Source organism: Zootoca vivipara, chromosome 17 (genome assembly GCF_963506605.1).
Source record: "Zootoca vivipara chromosome 17, rZooViv1.1, whole genome shotgun sequence".
Classification (NCBI taxonomy): Eukaryota; Metazoa; Chordata; class Lepidosauria; order Squamata; family Lacertidae; genus Zootoca; species Zootoca vivipara.
This window is the reverse complement of record NC_083292.1, coordinates 246,376-273,536: the sequence shown is the minus strand read 5'-3', so window position 1 is coordinate 273,536 and position 27,161 is coordinate 246,376. Positions and strand designations below refer to the sequence as shown.

The 27,161-nt window shown below is 46.9% G+C and overlaps 1 protein-coding gene across 1 annotated transcript in view; it reads right to left on the bottom strand.

Moving 5' to 3' along the window:
• Nucleotides 1–3,523: 3,523 nt before the first annotated feature.
• The window catches only part of MYO18B (myosin XVIIIB), a 248,228-nt gene continuing 224,590 nt past the window's right edge, over nt 3,524–27,161 (bottom strand). The window contains exons 42-43 of the mRNA XM_060269663.1: nt 7,045–8,327; nt 3,524–3,739 (exon numbers count right to left, since the gene is read on the bottom strand). Coding sequence (XP_060125646.1) covers nt 7,046–8,327 — 1,282 coding nt within the window. The 3' untranslated portion in view covers nt 3,524–3,739; nt 7,045. The remainder of the gene's footprint in view (nt 3,740–7,044; nt 8,328–27,161) is intronic.

Sequence of the window (27,161 nt, the reverse complement as noted above, 5' to 3'; positions counted from 1 at the left end):
CTTTGACATGTGATGGGAGGGCGTTCCACAGGGCGGGCGCCACTACCGAGAAGGCCCTCTGCCTGGTTCCCTGCAACTTGGCTTCTCGCAACGAGGGAACTTCAGTATCCGGGCAGAACAATGGGGGTGGAGACGCTCCTTCAGGTATACTGGACCGAGGCCATTTAGGGCTTTAAAGATCAGCACCAACACCAAAGTGTGCTTGGAAACGTACTGGGAGCCTTTCAAGATCTTTCAAGACCGGTGTTATGTGGTCTCGGCGGCCGCTCCCGCATTCTGGATTAGTTGTAGTTTCCGGGTCACCTTCAAAGGTAGCCCCACATACAGCACATTGCAGTAGTCCAAGCGAGAGATGACTAGAGCATGCACCACTCTGACGAAACAGTCTGCAGGCAGGTAGGGTCTCAGCCTGCGTACCAGATGGAGCTGATAGCCCTGGACACAGAATTGACCTGCGCCTCCATGGACAACTGTGAGTCCGAAATGTGCCTTCAGGGGCACAGTTACCCCATTCAGGACCAGGGAGTCCTCCACACCTGCTCGCTGATAACTGATTTGGCAAAGATATACAGGGGGGGGATGGATGTGAAAGCATTTGCGGTTGCCAAGGGAAAGGAAGTTTGTTTGGCTCACAGCCATATTAACCATGTCAATGTCATTGGCCTGAGGGTGTTAGAGGTGCACCTGCCCACAGACAGGAAATCTACAATGACAGGAAATCTACAATCCATTTTTCTTCTGGCCCCTGTTCTTGCAATTTACTGTTTATTTTGGGTTGTTTAAGAGGGCATGTAGTTGGTGTTGTGCTAACCATGATATTTGTGTGTCTTCTAGTTTATCCTGTATTTCTTGTGTTGTCCAAGGTTTGTTATTTTTTATAAAAGTCTATTGGGCGATATAATCCTTTGGTCTGCCAGGTTTTTATCTGGAGTTTTTGTCACAACAGATCTGAGACACATACTGCATAAAATTATTATTTCAAAATTGTTGTTCGTGCATCTTTTCTCCTCAAGGGTTTCAAGAGGTGAAGATGATGGTTTAGCATACACATGTTAGGAAAAGAATTGCGTCAGATGGCTTCCTCCCTGCCCCCCCCCCCGGGGCACATTTCCCACATAGCTCTTGACACGTCCTCTTAGGCCGCAATCTTAGATGCATTTTCCTGGGAGCTGAACCAACTGAACACAAAGAGACCTTCTTCCGAGTCTCAGTGTATGCGATTGTTTTAGAAGTGCAAAAGCATTCAGTTTGTAACAGAAGCATTAATTCTGTAAGTTTCTTGTGAGTACACGGTCTATGTAAATAATAAGAATAATAGTATCTCCTGCTTATTCAGAAAAAAATATATGTTTCACTCAGGCTGCAGGTCATCTTATCAGATGATGAGTTCTGTGTCTTTGTAAGAATAGACTATTCATCCAATTGCTCAAGTGATGTACAGCCAAGTCCCAATCTGCCGAATGCCCATATGTGCTTTTGAAAACAAGTGACACAGGGACTGCTGCTGTCACTGTCTGTGTGATTCTTGCTTTTGATCCAGCTGCTGGCGTCTTGCTTCTGGGGGAAATGCTTTAGGGAAGGATGGATTTTGCATATCCACAACCTCAGTCCTGAAAACAGCCCCATAAGCTCAACTAAAGGATGCCTCTCCACTGATCCCTGGAGGTGGGCCTGAACAGATGCCCGGCTTTTCTCAGTGCTCTAGATTTAGTGAGCTTCTTGAGAAATCCCAGGCATGCTTTGGCTTCTGCTCTAATGCCAGCAGAATTGCTGCAGCCCGGATGGATCTGTCCGTCTGTCCCACCCCCACCCCACCCCACCCCACCCCCGCCAGTTCTGCCAAGCTGAGCTTGTGGAAGCCTCTCCCTGCTGCAATGTATTTTCTTATTCAATCTGACTGGAGCAATATTCTGGCCTGATGTGTATGGGATCAGGCAGGCAATTGTTCTTCTGCAGAGAGAATAAGCAAAAGAAAGGTAAGGAGGATTCTCCAGCGAGTCAGGGTGATGGATTGTGTGTGTGTGTGTGTTTCATTGCTTACTGTGGCATTATATAACACACACACAGTCTGCAACATTTCAGCAGGACTGCAAATCAGGACGGTCCAATGAGGAAGCAGCATTATACTGAATAAAACCATCTAACTCAGTACTGTCAACACTGACTGGCAGCAGCTCTCCAAAGGTTTCAGGCAGAAAGATCTAGGCCCCTGCTGGGTAGGAAGGGCATTTCTCTGGGGCCCCAGACAGTCGGTAAAGGTAAAGGACCTTTGGACAGTTAGGTCCAGTCAAACTCATCTCACTTCAGCCCAAGGCAGCCGGAATTTGTCTGCAAACAGCTTTCTGGGTCATGTGGGCAGCATGACTAAAGGGCTCCTGGTGCAATGAGACACCATGACAAGTGCCAGGGAGCATGGAAACCTATTTATGTACTTGCACTGGCATGTTTTCGAACTGCTAGGTTGGCAGGAGCTGGGACAGAGCAACGGGAGCTCACCCCGTTGCACAGACTTGAACTGCTGACCTTCTGATCGGCAAGCCCAAGAAGCTCAGTGCGGAAGCCAGCATGATGTAGTGGTTAAGAGCAGTGGAACTGGGTTTGCTCCTCCACATGCAGCTGCTGGGTGACCTTGGGCTAGTCACACTTCTCTGAAATCTCTCAGCCCCACTCACCTCACAGAGTGTTTGTTGTGGGAGGGAAAGGAAAGGAGAATGTTAGCCGCTTTGAGACTCATTCGGGTAGCGATAAAGTGGGATATCAATTCCAAACAGTGGCATTCCTACCACAGCTGGTACCAGGGGCGGCGCCTGTGCAGCGCAGCACAGCGCAGCGTGCAGAATGTGCATGTGTGGCATCCCGTGCATGCGCACTCCACACGGGGGCAGGGGGCATGCGCAGTATGCGCGGGGCGGCTCGCTAGAGGCACCCTGCTCTGCCCAACTCAGGGAGGGAGGGAAGAGCGAGGCAGTGGCCCATCACCTCCCCAGCCCAGCGAGCTTCACCCGCACGCGACCCCGCCCCGTTGGCCACTGTTGAGTGGCGGGTGGCAGCCAGCAGCCTCAGGGCGGCCTCTCCACAATGGCAGCCGCGACGGCCATCGTCGGTGGAGGTGCAGAGGGGCTAGGGGACGCTGCTCCCCGCAGAGTGGAGCATGGGGCGGGCCACCCCCCACTGCGACACCCCTGATTCCAAACTCTTCTTCTTCTTTGACCACAGTGCCACCCACTCCAGTGGCTGGTGATGCATGTCGCTCACTGGCAGAACATCTGCTTTACCTGCAGAAGGTCCCGGGTTCAATCTCCAGCATTTCCAGGAAGAGCTGGGCAAGAACCCTGCCTGGCACCTTGCACAGCTGCTGACAGTCAGTGTGGGCAGGACCAGTGGCATGACTCAGTATAATGCAGTTGCCTATGTTTCTATTATGTCATGTCCATGGTTAGCTCATCCAAATAGGGTTTTTCAGAGCATGAAGGTTCCCTGAAGCTACCTTGAGCACAGACAGGAAAGAGGGAGGAGGAAAAACTCAGATGCAAGAAGCAAAATGTTTTATTTTGTATAAATCAAAGAGAGAGCACCAAAGGGCAGTGTCTTGCTGCAGCCCACTTCTCTTACATGCACACAAGTGTTGTTGTGCCTCCAAAGCAGGTGAGGAAGCCAGAGGCTGGAAGTGACAAGGATGCTTACAGATCCACCTTGGATGATGATGATGATGATGATGATTCAGACCAAAGCTTGGCTCCTGCAGAGAGGGAGGAGAGGGGGAGGGAGGGGGGAATGTAGATCCCAGAAATACTGAATTGAAATTTATTCACATTTGCCAGCACCTCTTTCTAATTTAAAGACTCGGTTCCCTCCCTGTTTCTGTCCATCTCATTTTGAAAATCTGATCTCCCACCTTCATTGGGATTCAGCCCTAATGTTGCAACCATCATCTTAGGTGAACTTTCCAAGATGTGCGCTTCCACAAGAAAAGCCAAATGTTCAAAGCCATCTCAGGTCCCCTGAGATGAATTTCTTAACTGGCTCTTAATGAGATCATCTGCCTGCAAGAGGAAACTACAATTGATATTAGGAAGAGAGGAATTTGACAGAGTAGAGCAAAGTGGATGCCCTCCAGATGTTTTTGACATCAGCCCCAACCAGCAATGATTTTGACATCGTGGCCAGAGCACTAGCAGTTATAGTCCTGCCCTGTCAAGTTTTGGGCATCACATTTCAAGAATGTATCAACCAACCCCGATGTATCAAGAGACAGGATGCCAGGAAGGTGGAGAGTCTGGAAACCAAGTCCCATGAAAGAGCTGTGCAGGTGGCTTAAGAGTATGAGCAGCTGTGAGCCAATGGCAGGTGGCCTTAGGGAGGCTTGTTCTGAGTGGAAATTGCCGCAAGGAAGCTGATTTCTTCTAGGCATGAGGAAAACCTGCTAACAGGAGGAGTTTCTTGGCAGGCATTTAAGCAGAGGCCGGGCAGCTATCTGTTAAGCAGGTTGAGCTGGATGACCTCCCAAGGTCCCACCCAGATCCAAAATGCTATGGATTAGGAGGCGGGTGGCTGAAAATATTTTAAAGCTATCCACTCCAGTTGCCTTGCCTTTCACATTTCATCTGGGGTGAAATGCCAAGGACACAGGAGCTGCACCGTCCAGATTGAAATGGAGGGAGCTTACAGCAGCTGGCGGGTTTGAATGACTGCCTAAAGCCAGCTTTGTGTGTTGTATTGTGCTATCTCACTCATAAGACCTGCTGTTCTGCTCCCCCCCCCAATATCTGCAGATTCTTCAAAGCTTATGTAGCACCATAGTTCCCTGCATTTTAAGGGGGCCGGAAGCATTGGAAAATGTACATGCCAACTTCACCTGTAGAGTATATTTTGTTTTTGCATTTTTTTAAAAAAGAAAAATCCCTCCAAACCTGCTTTAGGCTTACACCTTTGGGGCAACAGATTCCAGGGCTGAGAGTAAGTCCAAAGTTTCCATCTCCTCTCCACTAAAACCCCAGTTCCCTGCAACTGACTTCAAACAAAAGACACACACACACACACACACACACACACACACACACACACACGGCTCCCTCAGTTATGTAGATGGTGTTTCCTATAAAGAAATGTTTTATTAACACATCCAAGCTGCCTGGTGTTGCTTCAGCAGTTTTGATCACAGCAGGACCTGTGAAAATGTCCTCCAAAGCCAGCCACCTTGCAAAATGCTTTCTAATCTGTTTTAAGCACTCAACTGCAGCAGTGGGGTTTCTGTCTGGGAGCTGGAGCTCCAACCCAAGTTGGAGAAATAAATCCTCATGGCAGACAAGGCCAAGAAATGGAAACATTTCAAGCTGGTGGGCACTTTGAGCAAAAAAACCCAAACCAACTCCAATGCGACAGAAGCCAAGGCTTTCCCATATGAAGCTTTGTGTGTACAGAAGATGTGTACATCTATTTATGTGCACATTGACTTATATGGCTACCCCCACCCCAGTCTTCAGGCCTGCAGGGAAGAGCTATAAAAATGTGAATTTTGAAACTAAGTCAAAAATTCCCATGGAACTGCATCCACACAAAAAGTATAAAGTAGGTAGAGCCCGCTGGATCAGGCCAATGGGGGCCCATCAGGCCCAACATCCTCTTCTCACAGGGCCAATTGTGGAGCAAAAGAGCTCTTTCCCACCCTGTGGCAACTGGCAGTCAGAAATATTCCTGCCTCCAACTATGGAGGAAGAGCATAGACTCCTTTGTGACCTTCGCTAGTCCTCTTCTCCTCCATCAATTTGTCTAATCCTCTTTTAAAGCCGTCTAGGTTGGGGGCCATCATGGCCTCCCGTGGGAGGGAGTTTCCTAGTTTAACTATATGCTGCGTGAATAAGTATTTTATTTTCTCTGTCTTAATCTTCAAATGTTCAGCTTCATTCACATTAAAAAATTCAGGCCAAACCAGAAGATCTTGCAGCACTTCTTAGAAAATGCTCTGGCTTTGGAGCTGTGGAGAAACTACAGAGACTCTGGCTGGGTACACACTCATTCAAAGCACCTTCTTTCTATCCAAGAATCCTGGGCACTGTAGCTTGTTATGTGGTTGTGGGAATTGCAGCTATGTCAAGGGTAAACTATAGTGCCCATAATTCTTTGAAAGGAAGACGGTGCTTTGAATAATGGCATAGTGTGGATGCAGCCATTGCCCCCTTGGTGCACAGATGGTGCAGGCCAAGAAAATCACTCCGTAAAGAATGCAATTGGGCACATGAAGGACCTGGAGATAGTAATCAATAGTTGCACCAATCCGATCACTTGGCTTTGACACAAGTCAACCCTTATTAGAAGGAAAACTGGTCTCCAGAATCCACTCATCACTCCTTTACTAAAAGGACAGAGGAATGCAAACCTGCTGTCCAGGTGGCTCCTGGCTGGAAGTTGTTTGGGAAAGTCTACAAAAAGAAAACCTATCGAAAGACTCTAAAGTAATTCAGTAGAAGTCTGCTTCCTCAGTGAGGAAGTGCAAAGAAGGGAGAAAGAGCCTCGCCTCGCCTCCCCAACCTCAACCAAGCCCAGCTGAGCAAGTAGCCTCTCCTGGGGCAGGGCTGTAAGAACAGCAGAAGCAGCTGGGAAGGGGAAAGAGGAGTTCAGGGAGGGGGAAGTGGTTTTGTGGGTCTTTGTTGCTCAATCTGATCCTTTTACATGGTTTTGTATGTATTGTGGTATTTTATGCATTGTGACTTGCAGTCATTTTTATTTATCATAGTTTAGTAATCATTTATTGTAACAGTTAAGAGTGAATTTCTGTTTAATTATTATTTGCTGGTGCTTTGAGAGTTAATTTTACTGCGTACTACTATATTCTAACAGATTGTTGAATATTACTTTATTTGATATAAGTCATTCTATTTTAAAGTTATGTTTTATTGTGACTTTTTGTATTGGATCAGATTATTATAAGGTTTGTTCCTTAGAATTTATATTGCCCTAAACTGCCTTGTAGAGGCAGTTTATAGAATATAGAAACAAATTAAAAGTGAAATAAAAAAAAGGAAATGAAAGATGCCCGCACTTTACCTTAGTCTTTTCCTAGGTATTTCATCATGATACTGTTTACATCATCTTCCTTCCCCTCGGCCTCAGACCGCCGGTCATCTTTTGCGCCCTCAGGGTTTCTGTTCCCAACACATCCTTCTCCTTCCAGCCTCTGGATCCTTGGCCGACTCTTGATGCTGTCGGCACTTTTGAAAGACACAACTGAGCCAGAAGATGAAGACGAGTCAGAGAGGTTTCCAGGGTCCTCTTTGGGTTTGGGACTTGGTGATAAAGTGGCCTTTATCTCAGAGAGGAAAGTGTGGTTGGGGGAGACTTGGTCTTCAAAACGGACACTCATGGGCCTCTGGCCTTCTCTCCTCTCTTTGGGACCTCTGGCCAGGCTGCTGGTCGACTGGGCTTTCCGGATGGCTGGAAGGAAGTCATCCAAGTCATCATTCATTTTCCTCTCATAGCTTAGAGTTGGTATTTTCCAAGAGAGTGGATCAGTTTCCTTTCCCTCACTTGGAACATCACCAAATCTTCTGTTCTGAAAGACCAGAGGTTCTTTTCCTAGATCCGTGTCTGTCATTTCTTCCAGGGATGCCTCCAGGCAACTTCTCCATGGCTTAAGTCGCAAAGTGCTGAACATTTCTCCACCCAGGTCTGGGGAGCTGAGCTTTGAGTAGGTGTCATCTATGTTCTGAATGAGAGAGTCATAGGACCCAAACTTGGAGACCCTTTTCAGAGCTGGGGAGAGGTTTGGCTGTGCCATGCTCTCAGATGAGATGCTCCTCAAACTAGAGGAGCGGACCAGGCCAGCTCGAGCACTTTCACCAATTCCCTCCAGAGTTACTGGGAGATCTTCATCATCTTTCAAAGTCTTGCATCTTCTAAGGGACGAGGCTCCCGTTGTTTGGTAAATAGGCAAAGAGGAGGCATCATCTAACACTAAATTCCCTGGCTCTTTGTCCTTCAGTCGTTTTCTTCGCAGCTCTTCAACATATTCAGAAAGTGCAGAGGAGGAGCGTGACAACTTGTCTTCTGCTGTCCCCCCCACAGAAGGGGACAAAGGACTTGATAACATCTCTTCTGCCACTGCTGGAGAGGACATCCTTCTCATAATGGATGGAGACACAGCTCCTAACTTTTGGAGAGTGAAAAACTCCTCATTTGAAGTGGGTTCCCCATATTCTCGTCTTTGGGTACCAAAGGAACGGCTTTGATCAGCTTTGCCGAAATCAGCACCCCCTGCACTCTTTCCATATCCCCTTCTTTCTGCACCTAAGGGAGACAGCGGCTGGCTTGTTTCTTGATCCTTGTTTATCCTGGGACAAAAGGTGAAACAACAGTCACTGAGCAAAGCATTACATGGGACTATTGTCTTCAACATCCATAATTAATTTTTAAAACTAAAAAAGAAAAGAAGTTTTTATTGAATGGCTTCATATCACATTTACAAATTCACTATGGAGTGATCCAGACTTAGTCCGGTAACTTAAGACCTACTGAACCCAAGATGCACATGAAAAACCATTGGACAAATAGCTGAGGCTATCCTACCTTTCAGTGCTTTGAATCCTCACAATCCAAATACATGTACAGAATTCTCAGAGGAAGCCTAATTTTTAAATTTAATATTTACATTGGAAATGGCTCTTGGTGTCTGCAGTTTGTTCCTTGTGTTGTAGAAAGTAATTTCTAACATCATTAAGCTAATCACAAATGCTGAATTATTTATTTGACATATTTATATCCTGCCTTATGAGTGAACTCAGATCTTCAATTAGAATAGCTATGAAAAAGAGTGCCAGAGTTGGAGAAAAAGCTTCCCGTCCCTTTTGGGCATTTTATTTATTAAAAATGTACCTCCTTTTCAAGTCTCAAGGAATATTGTATTCTAAAAAAACACACCCAGCTAAGCAAATATTTATTTTATTAATTTTTGTAATTTCTATACCGCTTTATATTTTTAATAGAAACCTCAAAGCGGTGTACAGCATATTAAATCAATAAATCAATAAAATAATAGCCGGGCGATGTTCCTCCGGCCTCATGAGGAGCCTCTTCAGAAAGGGCCTTGAGGGGGCGGCCCCCATGCCTCACAAAACCAGCAAGAAGGTAAAACACTGACCAAGGGCTTTGTGACCAAGTTGCAGCAACTCAGAGAAGCCCCAGAAAGTGAATGGAAACAGGAGCACCCTGCATAACTCATGGAAGAAGATGGCAGACATTTGTGGACGGAGATGGGGGAGATGTTGGGTTTGGTTTGCTGGCTTGCTCTTCCTGAAGCAGTATGTGAACCAAAACATGACTAGACTTCAAAATTCCCAATTCTCTGAATTTTGAGATGCAATTCTTCTGCCCCATATACATAGTTTGTACACAAATGTGTATATTACGGGAAGTGTGTATAAAAAGGATATATTAGTGAAAGTTACATAAAAAATGAATTGTATTACTATAACCTTCTTGCAAGAATATACATGTATTAGTTAAAATTGCATACAACATACAACAAATCTCAAGAGGATTTTTTTTTTTAAAAAAATGCAACAGACTGCTAGTAATTAGGAGGCAATTCCTTCCTTCCTTCCTTCCTTCCTTCCTTCCTTCCTTCCTTCCTTCCTTCCTTCCTTCCTTCCTTCCTTCCTTCCTTCGTCAATTCCTTTTGTGAACCCCTCAGATTTATGAAAAATTGTGTAACTGTTTCATCTTCTCTTGCTGAGTCTTATGTTGCATCTGATTTTAGTGCTTCTTTGTTATTTTATTTGTATGGAAATTTTTCCCTTTCTGGACATCTTTTTTTTAATGCAACCTGATGCAAAAATGTGACAAACTGAACTTCAGACTGGAAAAATTGAGAGAAACCAAAACAAGCTGACTTCTCTGTCCCTTCTTCTCAGGTGGCGCAATGTTTCAGTGTGTCTGGCTGTTAACCAGAAAGTTGGTGGTTTGAGCCCAACCAGGGACAGCTGCGGACATGGATGTAGCCGGGGGCAGCGGTCCCCCAATTCAAGTAAATATCTGACCAATTGCATCACAGCTGCCCCCCGCTAACATAAAACCTGCCCTCCCGCCCATAAATCCTGGCTATGCCCATGGCTGTGGACAGGATTCTTGCATTGCAGGTGGTTAGACTATATGACCCCCAGGTCTCTGCAACTCTACAATTCTATGATTCTAAGTATGGTTGGGGTGCGTGGAAATCTTCTAAGCATTCAATGGTATGCTGGAGGTATTTAGGGTGCTGGCTAGCTTGGAATCTTACAGAGAGCATTTCCTGATACTTGATGTGCCCAAAGGTCTACACAGCAGCGTGATGTGATGAGCAATGCCCAGGGAACATGGGGCCCCCAGGGAATCTCTCTCCTACATCTCTCCTAGAGATGTCAAGGCCCCGTGTGGGGGTGGGTATGAAATTCAGGGGGGAAACCCCTTTTTCATTTCCCCCCTCCACGTTTTGGGGCTTCCCCTCTGAAAACTGTTGTTTGGGTGGGATTATGAAATATTAGATATTATGATGAGCAGCAAAGTCAGTCCTCCGGGAATATGCAGGTAACCTTGGAAGAGACAGCACTTGGAAGAATCCAAACCAAGCCTATGAAGAGGCGTGTAGTGGTGATAGGGGATTCCCTACTGAGGGGTACAGAAGCAGTGATCTGTGGGCCTGACAAGATGTCTCGAGAGGTGTGCTGTCTCCCCGGGGCCAGGATCAAAGATGTAACAGAATGGCTGCAAGGAATCATAAAACCCACCGACAAATACCCCTTCCTTTTGGTCCATGTGGAAACCAATGATACTGCAAGCCATAGCCTCCAGAAGATCAAAAGTGATTATGAGGCTCTGGGCAGGAAGTTGAAGCAATTAAATGCACAAATTGTCAACGACATGGCCCAGGGAGAGAGGGAAAAATAGGGGAACAACTGGCTTCGCAAATGGTGCAAACAGGAATGGTTTGGATTCTTAGATCACGGTCTGCAGTTTCTTGAAGATGGACTTCTGGCAAATGATGGGCTGCACCTCACAAGGGTTGGAAGGAATGTTTTTGCCATGAAACTCAAAAACCTCATCAGGAGGGCTTTAAACTGACTTATGTGGGGGAGGGAGACAGTGGTCCTGAAGGTAGGAGTCTATCAAATGCTGAAGATGATCATCCAAATGTCAAGGACCAAATGGAGCAAACAGCATGCAGACCTAGTGGCGGGAGGAAGATATCCTTAAATAAGAGATATGGGGGAATGATCAATGGTCTTCAATGTCTATATACTAATGCACAGAGCATGGGAAATAAACAAGATGAACTTGAGCTCTTGGTACAGCAAACTAAATACGACATAATAGGCATCACTGAAACCTGGTGGGATGAGTCTCATGATTGGAATGTAGTAATAGAGGGATACAATCTATTTAAGAGAAATAGACCAAACAGGAAAGGAGGAGGAGGAGCGTTATATGTCAGGGATGTGTATACCTGTGAAGAGATCCAGGATTTAAAACTTCAAAGCCAAGTTGAGTGTATCTGGGTCAAAATTAAGGGAGAGAAAAATAACAGTGATCTCATTGTGGGAGTTTACTATAGATCCCCCAAGCCAAACTGAGGACACAGATGATGCCTTCCTGGAACTGATGGCCAAGCATTCAAAAGGAAGTGAGATAGTAGTAATGGGGGATTTCAACTATCCTGATATTTGTTGGATGTCAAACTCAGCCAAGAGCATATGGTCGAACAGATTCCTCACTGGCCTTGCAGACAATTTCATTGTCCAGAAAGTGGGAGAAGCAACAAGAGGATCAGCCATTTTAGATCTGGTCCTAACCAATAGTGATGACCTGGTTAGTGGGGTAGAAGTGGCAGGATCATTAGGTGGGACTGACCATGCTCTTCTGGAGCAACCAAGCATACTAAGACTCAAATCCTAGACTTTAAGAAAGCCGACTTCAGAAAACTTAGAGAAACGCTGGGTGAAATCCCATGGACAGTAACTTCGGGCAATACCAATGAGACGGAAACATGGAAGGTGCCTAAAGAAGCCAGGGTGGCTATCTAAAGAACTTTTAACTGAGTTAAGATTTAAAAGGGATATGTACCAAAAAAAGGAAAAAGGGGAAAACCACCAGAGAGGAATTCAAACAAATAGCCAGCACGTGTAGAGACAAAGTCAGAAAAGCTAAAGCACAGAATGAACTCAGGCTTGCTAGAGAGGTTAAAAGCAACAAAGAGGGCTTTTATGGGTATGTCCGTAGCAAAAGGAAGAACAGGGAAACAGTGGGGTCACTTAGGGGAGAAGATGGTGAAATGCGAACAGGGGACAGAGAAAGGGCAGAACTCCTCAATACCTTATTTGCCTCAGTCTTCTCCAAGAAAGAAAACAATGCCCAACCTGAAGAATATGGAGCAGATGATTCAGCAGGGGAAACACAGCCCAGAATAAGTAAGGAGGTAATACAAGAATACTTGGCTAATTTAGATGTATCCAAGTCTCCAGGGCCAGATGAACTACATCCAAGAGTATTAAAAGAACTGGCAGAGGTGATTTCAGAACCACTGGCAATAATCTTTGAGAATTCCTGGAGAACAGGCGAAGTCCCAGCAGACTGGAGGAGGACAAATGTTGTCCCTATTTTCAAAAAGGGGGAAAGAGAGGACCCAAACAATTATCGCCCAGTCAGCCTGACATCAATACCAGGAGAGTTTCTAGAGCAGATCATTAAGCAAATGGTCTGTGAGCACCTAGAAAGGAACGCTGTGATCACTAAAAGTCAGCATGGTCAGAAAAATAAGTCTGAACGTGTCCAGAAGAGGGCAACCAAAATGGTCAAAGGCCTGGAAACGATGCCTTATGAGGAACGGCTTAGGGAGCTGGGTATGTTTAGCCTGGAGAAGAGAAGGTGAAGGGGTGATATGATAGCCATGTTCAAATATATTAAAGGATGTCATATAGAGGAGGGTAAAAGGTTGTCTTCTGCTGCTCCAGAGGAGCAGACACGGAGCAATGGATTCAAACTACAAGAAAGAAGATTCCACCTAAACATTAGGAAGAACTTCCTGACAGTAAGAACTGTTCGACAGTGGAATTTGCTGCCAAGAAGTGTGGTGGAGTCTCCTTCTTTGGAGGTCTTTAAGCGGAGGCTTGACAGCCATATGTCAAGAATGCTTTGATGGTGTTTCCTGCTTGGCAAGGGGTTGGACTGGATGGCCCATGTGGTCTCTTCCAACTCTATGATTCTATGATTCTATGAAATATTTAGAATGTTGAATAATAATAATAATAATTTATACCCCACCCATCTGGCTGGGTTTCCCCAGCCACTCTGGGCAGCTTCCAACAAAACATTAAAATGCACTAATTCATGAAATATTAAAAGCTTCCCTAAACAGGGAAAATAAAACAAGTAACAATGTGACTTTCAATAGGTAAGGAGTACTTTTACAAATATTGCATTTTTTCAATGTTTATGACAATTTCAATTTCCCCCCAAACAAAGGATAAAATATACCCCCCCACACACACCATGGTATCAAAATTTCTGGAGCCGGTACACCTTTAGGCAAGGCAGAGGCAATTGGGAAGTTTCAGTCAGCTGCAGGGGTGCCAATTTGAATAAAATATTAGGGGGTGGAGGTAAGTCCCACCCTGCATAATCAACCACATGACGCAGTGCACACACATCATTTGAATGGGAATGCCCATCAACTTTGTGGGGACCCAGCTCCCTCAAATATTTTATTGTGGGTGCCAAAGCCCCCATGGCCCCTAGGAGTTGGTTCCTATGATCAGCTGAGCTGTGTAAGGAGATGAGGATTTCCTCCTGCAATTTCTGCACAGCGAGAGAAGTTTGGGCCAAGGCCTTTGTTGACAGGACATTTTTGCTGCCTTTTGCCTCTTGCTAAATTCAAAACATGAACACTAAAGGTAAAGGTAAAGGGGCCCCTGACCATCAGGTCCACTCGTGTCCGACTCTGGGGTTGCGGCGCTCATCTCGCTCTATAGGCCGAGGGAGCTGGCGTTTGTCTGCAGACAGCTTCCGGGTCATGTGGCCAGCATGACAAAGCTGCTTTTGGTGAACCAGACCAGCACACGGAAACGCCGTTTACCTTCCCGCCAGAGCGGTCCCTATTTCGAACTGCTTTCGAACTGCTAGGTGGGCAGGAGCTGGGACCGAGCAACGGGAGCTCACCCCGTTGCAGGGATTCGAACCGCCGACCTTCTGATCAGCAAGCCCTAGACTCTGTGGTTTAACCCACAGCGCCACCTGGGTTTGGGCCAAGGCCTTTGTTGACAGGACATTTTTGCTGCCTTTTGCCTCTTGCTAAATTGAAAACATGGACACTGCCCCCCCAATAAAAGATCACTCTTCTGTGTTTGCAGGAAAGTGGGCTGGCCTATCCTCTCCTTTGTATCAACTTTTTAATATGGAAGATGCTCTCAAACCATTCCCCCATTCCCCCGAACAAGCGCTTTGCTGCTTTGGAGAGGAGCCTCAATCCAGAAATTCAGGTGTTAAAGATTTAGCCTTGACAGTAATCAACACTTCTAGCTACAGAGAAGAGATGTAGTTGCCATAGCAACCTTATGGCACTCTGCAATCTAACAGACAATGCTGGGCACATTGAGACCCAGCAGGGTTGACCTGGAAGAAAATTTACATGCGGAAACCTCTTGAGACAACACAAAGACACACATGCACAGGGAAACGAATCTGGCTCAGCAAAGGGAAGAATAAGCAAACAGATGGGGACATTCCCCTCTGGATGCACAGCAAACAAGAGGCATTTCTTGGGCACCATAGTGGCAAGAAGCACCCAACGATGAAAAGAACCCAGTTGGTTTGTGGTTTAGGTAAGAGCACCCTACTCGACCAGATTTATTAAATCCAGGAGTATCCTGCTCGATTAATCCACTGACCAGATCATTCATGGATTCCTTTATCAAACCCACAGGGATGCTACAACTTTCTTCTTCTTCTTCTTCTTCTTCTTCTTCTTCTTCTTCTTCTTCTTCTTCTTCTTCTTCTTCTTCTTCTTCTTCTTCTTCTTCTTCTTCAGATGTGGGCTTAAAAAGCCATGCAGTTCTTTATCATGCAGAAATGGATGAGCTGCAATCCTTGGATGTGCAGGTGTCATCTTTGCATTTGGATCATGCTCCAGAAACCCCTTGCTCAAAAATCCCGCCATGCTTGTCAAGGTATATGTGGAGCAACCTGGGAGGAGGGCATCTATGAGGTGCAGGTGGAGAATGACTTCTGCTGCATCTCAGGTATGCATAAAGCATGCCCAGCATCAAACGCTCAGCAGACTCAGTTATGCTATTATGAAGAGCCGTTGAAGAGGATTAGCTGAAAGCCAGCACCCAAAAAATGGTCTCCTCCGTGTGAAAATGGGTATAAGGCTTCCTACGGACTTCTCTCATTTCAGGCATGCTCCTTGCAACAGCCTAGAATGAGAAATGCTTTTGGAACGCCTGCCTTCTGTGCCAGCCGTTGTGATCATAGGCCCTGAGTTTCTGCAAGAGGTGTCCAGGCCACTTCCATCTTGCTGCAGACAAGAGGTTCAGCCATGCAAGGACTCCACATGCTCTGGAGCCTGGGCAAGGCATGTGTGTGCAGTGCATCTTCTGCCCATCAAAGCATGCATTGCAGACTCCTTTACACCTCTGTTGCCTTAGTAAGTAGTTCAGGCCTCATCAGATCCAAGGCAGAGCAGGGAGATGAGTGGGTCTATTCCTCCCCACTCAGCTTGTCAATGGTAGTATTCTCAGAGCTAACTGGAGACTTCACTAAGCAAAGAGAAAGATGCTCTTCTTTGCTGCTCACAAGTAATCTCAAAAACTTCTCAAAGGCAGGCTGTTTGCTTCAGACCAACACAAACAAACTATGAGGGGTACGCACACCCACCCACCCTTGAGCACAGCACCCATCTGTGCCCCTTGTGACAAAAAGCCTGCTTCCCTTGATCACCTCTGGGACCCAACGAAGAGAGTCATGAACCCAGACAGAAGCCACCATTAGAAAGTGGGCCCAGCATCATGCAGCATCCATTCCTTGGACCCCACACCTTAAGGTGAGACAGAACACAAGAAGAATCCTGGCAGATCAAGTCAATGGCTCATCTAGCTCAGTATCCCGTTCTCACAGAGGCTGACCCACAAGCAGGACCCGAGCACAAGAGCAGCACTCTCCCCTCCTGTGGATTCCAGCAACTCATAATCAGAAGGATCGCCACCTCTGATCATGGCCCCTCCAGTGCTCAGGTAAGGGCAAGGTAAGGTGAAGCCACAAGGCCTGCCAGAAGATGGATCGGTTTGTTCAGCTGGTTGATTAGCTGTAGTTGGGCTCCAATTTCAACCAGCCCCAACCAGCATAGCCAATAGTCAGGAATGATGTACGTTGGAGACTAGAAACATCTGGAGGACCCCAGGTTGCCTACCCACCATTTCAGCTCCTTTCCTGGTCCAGGTGACTTTAAGCTCCCCACTGCTCTTGCAAGCACAAGATTCCAGGCCAGGCAGGAGGCCACCCCACCCCCCACAGAGCTGCCTTGCTAGGGTCTGTGCTTGGAAATATCTCCAGGCAGTTGCTAAGGGAGACAAGGAGTGGCTGGGAAGATGGTGTAGGAAGCCCCCGAAGGAGGGAAGGCAGGGATGTGCTGCTCTGAGAAGCAGCAATGGTGAAGCTGTGCATTGAGCAGTGGTATCTGGATACCCTTTTCAAAAGCCTCCGTGGGAGAGAAGGAATGAATTATGACTGCAGAGCCCATCCAACCCTTCCACCTGAAATCCATGGGTTCCTGGGGTGAAACTGTGATGCAATAATGAAATGGAGCTCACTGCATTTCTCTCCACCCTGCAGAGCTCCCTCATAACAAGGTAGCACAGGAGGGCTGCCAGGCAGCTGCCAGCTAGTGGCTTCATCTGATAGGGAGGCAGAAAAGGAGGGAGGGAGGGAGGCACTGTGGCGAAAGCTTGGCAGCTCTTCTTTGCAGAAACAGCTTCTCTTCCTGGTGAATTAGTTTGTGGACCACCTGTGGTTTGAAGCTGCCCTAACCCCTGTCAAGGAAGGACATAACTCAGTGGCAGAGTATCTGCCTTGCATGTAGACAGTCCTAGGTTCAATCCTTGGCATCTCCAGGTAGGGGTGGAAGAGGCTCCGTCTGAAACCCTGGAGAGCTCCTGCCAGTCAATGTAGACCAGAGGTTTTCAACCTTTTTGAGTCCAGCGCTCCCTTGACCAAAAACATTATTTCTGCAGCTCCCCTGTGGGATACTTGCTTTCAAAGGTTTAAAGGATAGGGGGGAAGGGAGGTGTCAGTGTGCTTGCAAATCCCTTTGGAAGCTGCCTCCTGCTGCTCCTTTAAACCTCTGAAATTGGAGATTTAAGGAGCAATGTGGAGAGGGAGACATGCTTTCCACTGAATGGAAATGGCTCCCCACTCCTTGATCAAGGCACAAAGCTGTCTCCAAAGGGCTTTCAATCAGCCCAGCTCTGCGGTTTGAAGCACAGTATCATCAGAGGCCACCCTGATGTTAAGTTTGGTCCACCAAGGGGAGGGGAGATGACTATCTGGCTCACTGGCCAGGAAAGGTTCCCCACTTTTGCCTCCCAGGATGCCGTGAGAGGTGTTGATGGAGACCCTGGGGTAGCTGGCTGAACTGCCATTGTGACATAGGGTGGGTGGGCAGGCAGGTGGAGGCATGTAAAAGGGCACTTAAAAAGAGCCTGCGGGATCAGACCAATGGCCCATCTAGTCCAGCATCCTGTTCTCAGAGGCCACCCAAATGCCCACAAGAAATGGACATGCAGGAATCTAGCACAAGCGCACTCCCTTCTCCCGGGGTTTCCACCCACTGGGACTGAGAAGCTTGGCCAACATGGCCAGTAGCCTGACCCTCCACAAAACAGCCCAATCTTTTAAAGCCATCCAAGCTGGTGGCCACCTCTGGTTCCTCTGGGAGGGAGCTCTAGCCTTCTGCTTGCTGGTGGCTATGCTGCTCTTGTCCTCAGAAAGGAGGAGGTGGGGAATGGAGAAATCTGCCCCCTGAAGCAGGCCTAGGTCAGGGGGTAGTAAAGAAAGGAAGGGGAGAAATGAGAGTGGAAATGGGCAGAGATTAGGAGGGGGCAGAGAGCCAGGGACTTCAAGGCAAGGAGAGTTTATGCTGATTTCAAATAAATGCATCCTTGAGCTTAAGGTGGCAAGTGTGTTCAGAATTCTTGCTTTCCATTGGAGCTGTGTTATATTGAAGGGGGGAATGTTTCTCTGCTCAACCGAGTGACACTTCCTCTCCCCCCCCTCTCTTTCTGCACATTGTCATTACATCGTGTCTCCACCCCATGCAGAATCATGGCTCATCTCCTTTTGTCTCTGGACATGCACTATGCTTCAATTTAAGTACAGATATTATTCCATAAATTATTTCAACTAGCATAAACGTAATCACCCTAATTGCTGTGTAATCTTCGTTAATTACTGTTGTATGTCATTTGCTTTGGTGCAGATTGCTCACTACAAAAAATCTGTTTGGCTTAAGGATGCTTTTGCATTCTCCCATTAGATCTAGCTTGCACTTAAAAGGGAGGAATTGGGGTGGGTGGGTGTGCAAAAGCCTTGTTTTGTATGGAGACAAAGTTGTTAAGCATGAGCACACTGTAAGGATCATTAAAGGACACAAGATTAGCCTTACTGGATCCTAAATAAGCACATCTACTTGGTAAATTCACAGTGCTTGGGTCATGACCACTGCAGTTCTCAAGAAGGTCGTAGGTAATGCAACATGGATGTTTGCTTATCCTTGCCTTAGACAAGCCCTTCTTAAGGAGAGCTGGAAAATGGAACCAAGTCAAGGGAGAAGCTGGCACTCAATGTCAGAGCACAGCTGTGCATTTGGAATGTCCCAGGTTCAATCCCCAACAGCACCTCTAATTTATCCGGAACACATTTATAGACCTGAGGTCTGGAAGTGCTGTTGCCAGTCAGAGTACACCACAGTGGTCCTATGTGGCACCTCCCTATCACGTCACTGAAATAATAACTTGATAACCAGGAGTGCAGGCATTCATATCACCAGCACCCACTTCCCAACAGTGGCCTCCTTTATCGCACAAAGAGCTTCTTAGGATCAGTAATCCTTACAATGACCCTGTAAGGCAGGTTGGTAGCATGCGGATGGCGTGCCTGATGCTGCCACCCAGTGAGAAGCCAATGGACTTGGACTGGCTCAGCTGGACTCAGAATGGTCAGGCTCCAGAGGAGGAGCTGGTCCCTTAAATGGCAGCCGCCTCACACCTGGAGTCCATTTGGGGAGGCGCAGGTCCCACCCCCCTTGACTATTGGCCATGCTGATTGGGAGTGATGGGAGTTGGAGTCCAAGAAGATCTGGAGAACACCAGGTTAAAAACTTAAGGACATAAGAAGGGCCTGCTGGATGAGGCCACTGGTCCATGTCATTCAGCATCCTGTTCTCACAGTGGCTAGCCAGATGCCCGTGGGAAGCCCATAAGTGGGAGCTGAGCACAAGAGCAGTCCTCTCCCCTCCAGCATCACAGGCAGAGCAGGGATGGATCAAGACCTTTAGAGGCCCTAAGCACGTAAAATATTTTGGTGCCACTGTATACAGTATATCTAATTCAAAATATAAACAAATTTTATTTTTTTGAAATGAAACAAAACCTACAGTAAAATGGAAAATAATGTTTGTTTTTGTATAAAGGTAAAGGTAAAGGGACCCCTGACCATTAGGTCCAGTCGTGACTGACTCTGGGGTTGCGCGCTCATCTCGCATTATTGGCCGAGGGAGCCGGCGTATAGCTTCCAGGTCATGTGGCCAGCATGACAAAGCCGCTTCTGGCAAACCAGAGCAGCACATGGAAACACTGTTTACCTTCCCGCTGTAGCGGTTCCTATTTATCTACTTGCATTTTGACATGCTTTCGAACTGCTAGGTTGGCAGGAGCTGGGACCAAGCAACGGGAGCTCACCCCGTCACAGGGATTCGAACCGCCGACCTTCTGATCAGCAAGCCCTAGACTCAGTGGTTTAACCACAGCGCCACCTGGGTCCCCCAGGTTTTTGTATACTTCTACTTTATATTTGAATTTTTCTCCTATTTTTCTAATTGCAAAATCTTTGATCAGATCCTCAAAACTAATCTTAGGTAATACATCTGCTTCTATACTTTGTAGGGATACGGCACCCTGCCTTGTTGCATAGTTGTTCTGTTGGAGTCTTTAATATACTTCAACTGAGAAGATGAACACCTAGCTGAGCAATTTGTGACCATTAACGTTAAAAATCTGGCAATAGAAAGGACTTCTGATTTGCTGCCATCACTGCACGGCAAGGATTGCCTCGGACTCCAAGGTCCCTAGCGCTGCGGAGAAAGGGGTAAGCTACATGAGCGATGTGGCTACCCGGAAAAACCTCAGATAGGGCTTTATGAGGACATGGTCATCCAGCAGTGCCCCGTAAAGTCCCCTTCACTGCCCGGTTAGCCCGTTAGAGCAACCGAGAGCAGCCTGAGTGGGGATGGAGCCTTGGATTGATTCGCTCCCTCTGCAGACGTGAAGCTCCGTGCCAACGGAAAATGAGCAGCAGATACCTCCAAAACATTAAGATTTGCCTGTAAGTAATCTCAAGATTTGTCTATTGGGAAAGAATTTGGCAAAAGGAAGTGGATTTAAAAACGGAGGTCGATCCCTTCCACACTGAGTGGCTCATGACGCAGCTAATTTGCCGGCAGCCATGACCACGGAGTGAAATTTATAATCCTCAAAAAGAAGAAAATTTGACCTCCCTTAGTGGCAGGACTAAGGGAAGAAAGCATAAAGAATTGGAACCTGCAAGAATTTTCTTTAGATTCGCAAAAGGAACAAACTCCCTGTAACCTGGAGACGGGAACCGGGAGCGGTCTTAGAGATGAATAATGAATTTAAAAAGTTGTATTTTCATAATTATTTGGAAGCTCTATATTTTGGGATAAAAATGGACTCAGAAAGGATGGGACGGGGAAGTCAGAATTGGTTATAATTATGGGATATTAATTAGATTGAGTATTTTTTCTTTTTCTTTTTTGTTCTGAATTTTTTTTCTTATTTTTGTATTAGCAATGTAAAATTGTTTTTTCTTTTATTCTGTATGATATATATATATATATATATATATATATATATATATATATATATATATATATAATCAGGCAATAGAAAATTTCTGTGGTGCCCCTTCCCTTGATGCCCTAAGCACTTGCTTATTTTGCTTAATGCCTAATCTCCTCTATGAATTTTGCTGGTCCTCGTTTAAAGCCATCAAAGTTGGTGGCCATCACGGCCTCTTATGGGACCGAGTTCCATAGTTTAATTATGTTCTGCATTAAGAAGTTCCTTCTTTTAGAAGGACTTCCTTTTCGCTCTCCTGAGACAGATGTCCATGAATTCTAGTGTTATGAAAGGAGAAAAATATTTCTCTTTCCATTTTCTACATGCCACTTTTTACATGCCTTTGCTCTGAACTGAAAAGCCCCAAATGCTCCAGCCTTTCCTCATAGGCAAGTCATTCCATTCCTTTGATAATTTTGGTCAGCCTTTTCTGAACCTTTTCCAACTCTACAATATCCTTTTTGCGGTAAGGTGACCAGAGCTGTCCCCAATACTCCACCTGTGGTGGCACCACAGAGAGTAATTGGAGGGCATCAGCATGGGGAAGGGAACATGTGATCCAGCCAGGGTGGGGGCTAATGATGCACAGAAGCCAGCACAGCCAGCAGATAAATGTGGCAATAGATCCACAGATAGGGTTGCCAGACTCAATAGAGGACAGGGCTTCTGTGCCTTTAATTGCCCTGCTCTCTTTTGAGTCTGGAAACCTTAAAGAGAAACCAGCAGACCCTTTGTTTCATTTCCAAGCACAGAAGGCACAGAAGTCCTGTCCTCTATTGAGTCTGGCAACCCTATCCACAGAATGTGACTATGAGGGAAACTCACGAGTCCATAAAATGGGAGGCCTAATGTCTTGTGCAGGGTTGTTGTCAAGATGACATGGTGCGGGAGGGTGGGCCATGCATGCTGCCTTGAGCTTCTTGGGTTGTGAGAGGGAACTTAGACAAATTTGAGGTCCAAGGCCTCAAGGCTTGGGCATATGTACCCTGGTCCTCGGAGGGCCACCAGCCAGCCAGCCTCCCTTCATCTTGTTTCCCTCTCCTCTAAGAAGCTCACATTTTTGCCTCCCCATCAAAAAGTACTCCTCACTCCTCTCTGGCAGCAACAGGCAGAGCATATGGTGCAAACTCTCAAATACATTGCATTATCTCTTTAGATTATCTCTGGAGAACACATCAAGGCACATTATCTCACTTGAAGTAGGGTGTTTTGATGTGGCATCTTTCATCTAACATTTGACTCATTCCAGTCTAGCAGCAGCCACCTTCCTCAGCTGGATGCTGTGTGACCTTAAGTCCTGCACACATCACCTTTGACTTTCCCATGGGTCGAGATCCAGCCTCTTGCAATGCTCTGTACACACACACACCTCTGGCTTGCGCTGCGCTGTGTGTTCTTTTAAGGTCTGCTGCAGTGCATTGAAACTAATGACACAACAGCAGCAACCGTGATGGAGACCTCTTCATGTCAGACTCTTCGGGCTTGAATTTGGCTCTTTATTCTTTCATGTCTCTAGGAACAAGATGCTGTAGGAGCCAGGCATTAAAAGAAGGGGTTAATTTCCTTCATGAGCACAAATCACCCCATGATGTTCTGATGGAGAAGCCTTTTAAAACCAGCCAAGCTGGTGTCCATCCCAACTTCTGTACCAAATCCCAGAGTTTAACTATGTGTGGTGTGAGGAAGACCTTTGGACTCTCTTGAATCTTCTAGCGTTTAGCTTCATTTATCTTCATTTGAAAAGGAATATGGGAAGGTGCCTGATACAGAGTCAGACCCTGCTCCGTCCAGCTCAAGACTGTCTAACTGCAAAAGGCAGTGGCTATGCAGGGTCTGAAGTAGGGATTTTTCCACACCTTGTCTGAAGATATGAACATGAGAATTTTAAAAGAGCCTCCTGGATCAGGCCAATGCCCCCTCTAGTGCAGCATCCTGTTCTCACAGGGGCCAACCAGATGCCTGTGGGACCTGAGCATGAGAGCAACCCTCTCCCTGGCTGCATAGCCATCATGGTTAGCAGCCACTGGCAGATGTCTCCTCCATTAATATGTCTAATCCTCTTTTAAAGTCATCCAAGCAGATGGCCATCACTGCCTCCTACAGGAGGGAGTTCCACAGTTCTAACTACCTTGAGATGTTTTGCCTGCAGAGTATGTGCTCTACCACTAAGCCATCATCCTCCACAAAGATAACTGTGGATTTCATGAGATCCCCAAACTGGCTACCTCACTTTGCTTAATGGTCAGGTTGCTCTCCCTGCTTGTCAAAGTATTTCACTCTCTTCTTCTCCAGGCGGATGAACCGTGCTAGCTTCAGATGAGTAGCAAAAGTCCACAGGTGCCAGCTGGTGGCTCCCCTCCCCTCCACTGAAGTTGACAAACTACACTACAGGTTGGAAGGTGGCATAAGCCCTCACAAGGAGCACATGCAAGTTCTTTAGCTGACAACGCTATTTTCCAAATGCTCTAATATTCTCTGTGTTACGCAAACTTTGCAAAACTACCCAGAACTCTGCAGAGTTTCATGGCACAGCACGTACAGTACCGGGAACTAATAAAGGGGCATTGTTGCTTGGCTAAATCCAGGAGAAATGCTTGAGATTGATTCCCTGCTCCTTCCACTGCCCCTCCCTGCCAGTGACACGCACAAACACACACACACACAGCCAAAATTATGTTTGCTGGAGAGAAACGAAAGCAAACAATCAATAAGCACTACACTGTTTGATGCTGTTTTAGGACAACTGCTCCCTCTCGTAAACCCCACACCCGGCTTGGTGCCAGACTTCAGGGGACCCTCAGCACAGGGTGCTAAAGCCCCTCCCCCCCGTTCCCCAACACACACACACCAACACTCTGTGGCTGGTGCAGGGATTTTCTTTCTGCTGCTGCTGCAGAAAAAAAAGGTGGAAAAAGGACGCATGATTGAGGGGTATAAAATTATGCAGGGCATGGGCAAAGTGACTAGGGAGACATTTTTCTCCCTCACTCAGAACATGAAAACTTGGAAACATCCAACAAAGCTGATTCTGGACCAGCACAGACTTTCTTTAGTCTGTCCTGAATCAATGTATTTCTTCATGCAGCGCATGGCTAAACTGTGGGGTTTGGTAACGGAAGATGTTATGAGCACCACTAGCATGGATGGCTTTCAATGAGCACTGGGTAAACACATGGAGCCTGTCAATGGCCACTCGTCATGATGGCTGTGTGCCACTTCCAGTACCATAGGCAGTGGTCACCAGCGAGGTGCATCCTGCTGCATTTGGGTCCTGCATTTGGTTGACCACTGTGAGAACAGGATGTTAGACTAGGTGGCCCCCTTGCAGGACTCTTATGTGCTCTCATGCCATGGCCGTAGCAGAAACATCATTTACTGCTGGGCCCCCAGGTGGCCTTTTAGCCAGGGGCCCAGCTACCAATCTGGCGGAGCACAGATTTTTGAGGGGCTGCAAAGCAGGCACACACACCATGCAGGCACCCCCAGCATAGCCTACCACTCCTCTCCCGGCATCAGAGGAACTAACACACACGGAGAGGGGCATTGGGTCAGGGTGTGCTGGGGGCACCGGCGTGGGGGCAGCTGGTTCATGCCCGCCAAGTGCCACACTGGCTGGTCAGTCTCCCCCCTGTGCAGGCGAGCAGGTGGCACAGCGTGGCCCTGCTTGGCTCCAGTGCTGTGCGGGATCGTTCCAGCGATGTCAGTGGCGAGGGCTGGGGTGCCATGGTGGCCTGCTTCACCCTCCATGCACACACACCCGGCGCATGCGTGCGCACCCTCCAGAGTACATGCACCTGCCCTGGGCACCGTGAGCTCATGCAATGCGACTGCTGGATCTTTATGGCAGCATTTTCCCAATGGTCAATTCTTTAAAAATGAAGACTGTTTTTCACAGAGAGGTGCATGTTGAGCAGAGGGGGGATTCATCTTTGCACCTGGTGCTGATTGTTTTTAAACTGCAACTCTTTCCTCCATTCAAGCTCATTCCCTGCCACCACCAGCACTCATGTTCCAAAGGCATGTTTAGTCCTGAAAATACCCACCTAGGAATCTGAGGGCAGGGAGAGATAATCTGGAAGGCGGATGAGCTGGAGCACAAGAATAGTCAATGGTTAAAGGGCTAAGTGCATCCTTACTGCAACAACTCCTCTGTTGAAATCTCAATCTTCCCCCCACCTCGTATTAGCAGTGCTGTTTAAAAAATGGCATTTGAGGGGCTGCTGCTTTGGGGGGGGACTGTGGGTCTTGCTAAGTGATTTTCCTGCTTTGGAGCCTTTGAAACAGAGGGAAATCCCTAGAGGAGAATCACCTGCATACATTCAAGACGTTTGTTCCCTGAAAGGACCTGCAGACCTTTATTAGAGCTGAATATCAGCAAGCGACCCACGTTGTGAGTAAATGCCATTGCTTGGAACTGGTCTTTGAAAAATTAAAGTTGAAGAGACCTCTAAATATTTGACATTTGCGAGAGAGAGAGAGAGAGAGAGAGAGAGAGAGAGAGAGAGAGAGAGAGAGATTTTATATCTGGTTTGCTTCTCTTCCAGAATGACAGGGATTAGGAAGATGATCCGTGGAGTAAATAAACAAATGAAGGCAGACTTTGTTCAAAGCTGCAGCTACTGGCTGCTGAGCAGCCTTCCAAGTCAGCCTGAAAGAATGGAAGGATCCCTCGGCTGGATCAGGCCAAAGGCCCATGATGATGATGATGATACTTTTATTGTCGATGTACAACCTGTGTACAATGAAATTAACCAATCCTCCCCCCTCCCCCGAACACTCAATCTCATTGCACTCTGTGTGCTTGTGTTGGTGCTGACCTTTAAAGCCCTAAATGGCCTTGGTCCAGTATACCTGAAGGAGCGTCTCCACCCCCATCGTTCTGCCCGGACACTGAGGTCCAGTACCAAGGGCCTTCTGGCGGTTCCCTCATTGCGAGAAGCCAAGTTGCAGGGAACCAGGCAGAGGACCTTCTTGGTGGTGGCACCCGCCCTGTGGAACGCCCTCCCATCACATGTCAAAGAGAAAAACAGCTACCAGATTTTTAGAAGAGATCTGAAGGCAGCCCTGTTTAGGGAGGCTTTTAATGTTTAATAGATTATTTTATTTCATTTTTCTGTTGGAAGCCGCCCAGAGTGGCTGGGGAAACGCAGTCAGATGGGCGGGGTATGAATAATAATAATAATAATAATAATAATAATAATAATTATCATCATCATCATCATTACCCCAAAAGTCAGTTGCACTATATTATTTTCCATTAAGCCGCCAAACAGCCCAAGGATAGAAACTGTTTTTTAGCCTGTTGGTATGACTGATTTTGAATCCCCACAACGGGGTGAGCTCCCGTTGTTTGGTCCCAGCTCCTGCCAACATAGCAGTTGGAAAGCACGTCAAGTGCAAGTAGATAAATAGGTACCGCTCTGGCGGGAGGGTAAATGGCGTTTCCCTGTGCTGCTCTGGTTCCACATGACCCGGAAAAACTGTCTGCGGACAAACGCCGGCTCCCACGGTCAGTAAAGTGAGATGAACACCACAACCCAAGAGTTGTCCGCGACTGGACCTAATTGTCAGGGGTCCCTTATCTTTACCTTTATTCTCTAGGCACCATGTAGATACTTTTTGAACCTTCCCCCTGTACGCTGATTCATCTCCACCTGTAATTAGACCCATTATGGTAGTATCACCTGGTCTGTGACTGTAAATAAAATTGAATTGAATGGTATTATCATCTGCAAACTTAATAATTGCAGTAGATGGATCAGATGAAATACAATTGAGTTCACACAATGGGTCAGACAGAGGCAAGGCCAGAGCACAGCAGCAGTCCCCAGGATCTGGGATCCAGCAGCACGTTGGCCCTGATTTTGGAGGCTCTCTCTACCCCTCCCCTCTCTGCTAGCCAGGGTGGGAGGGATGGTTGCCAGCTCCAACCCACAGAGAGAAGGTCCATCCTTTGTATCAGAGAGAGGGGCTGGATAGCATTGCCAGAATTTACACAGCCCCCACTGCCCT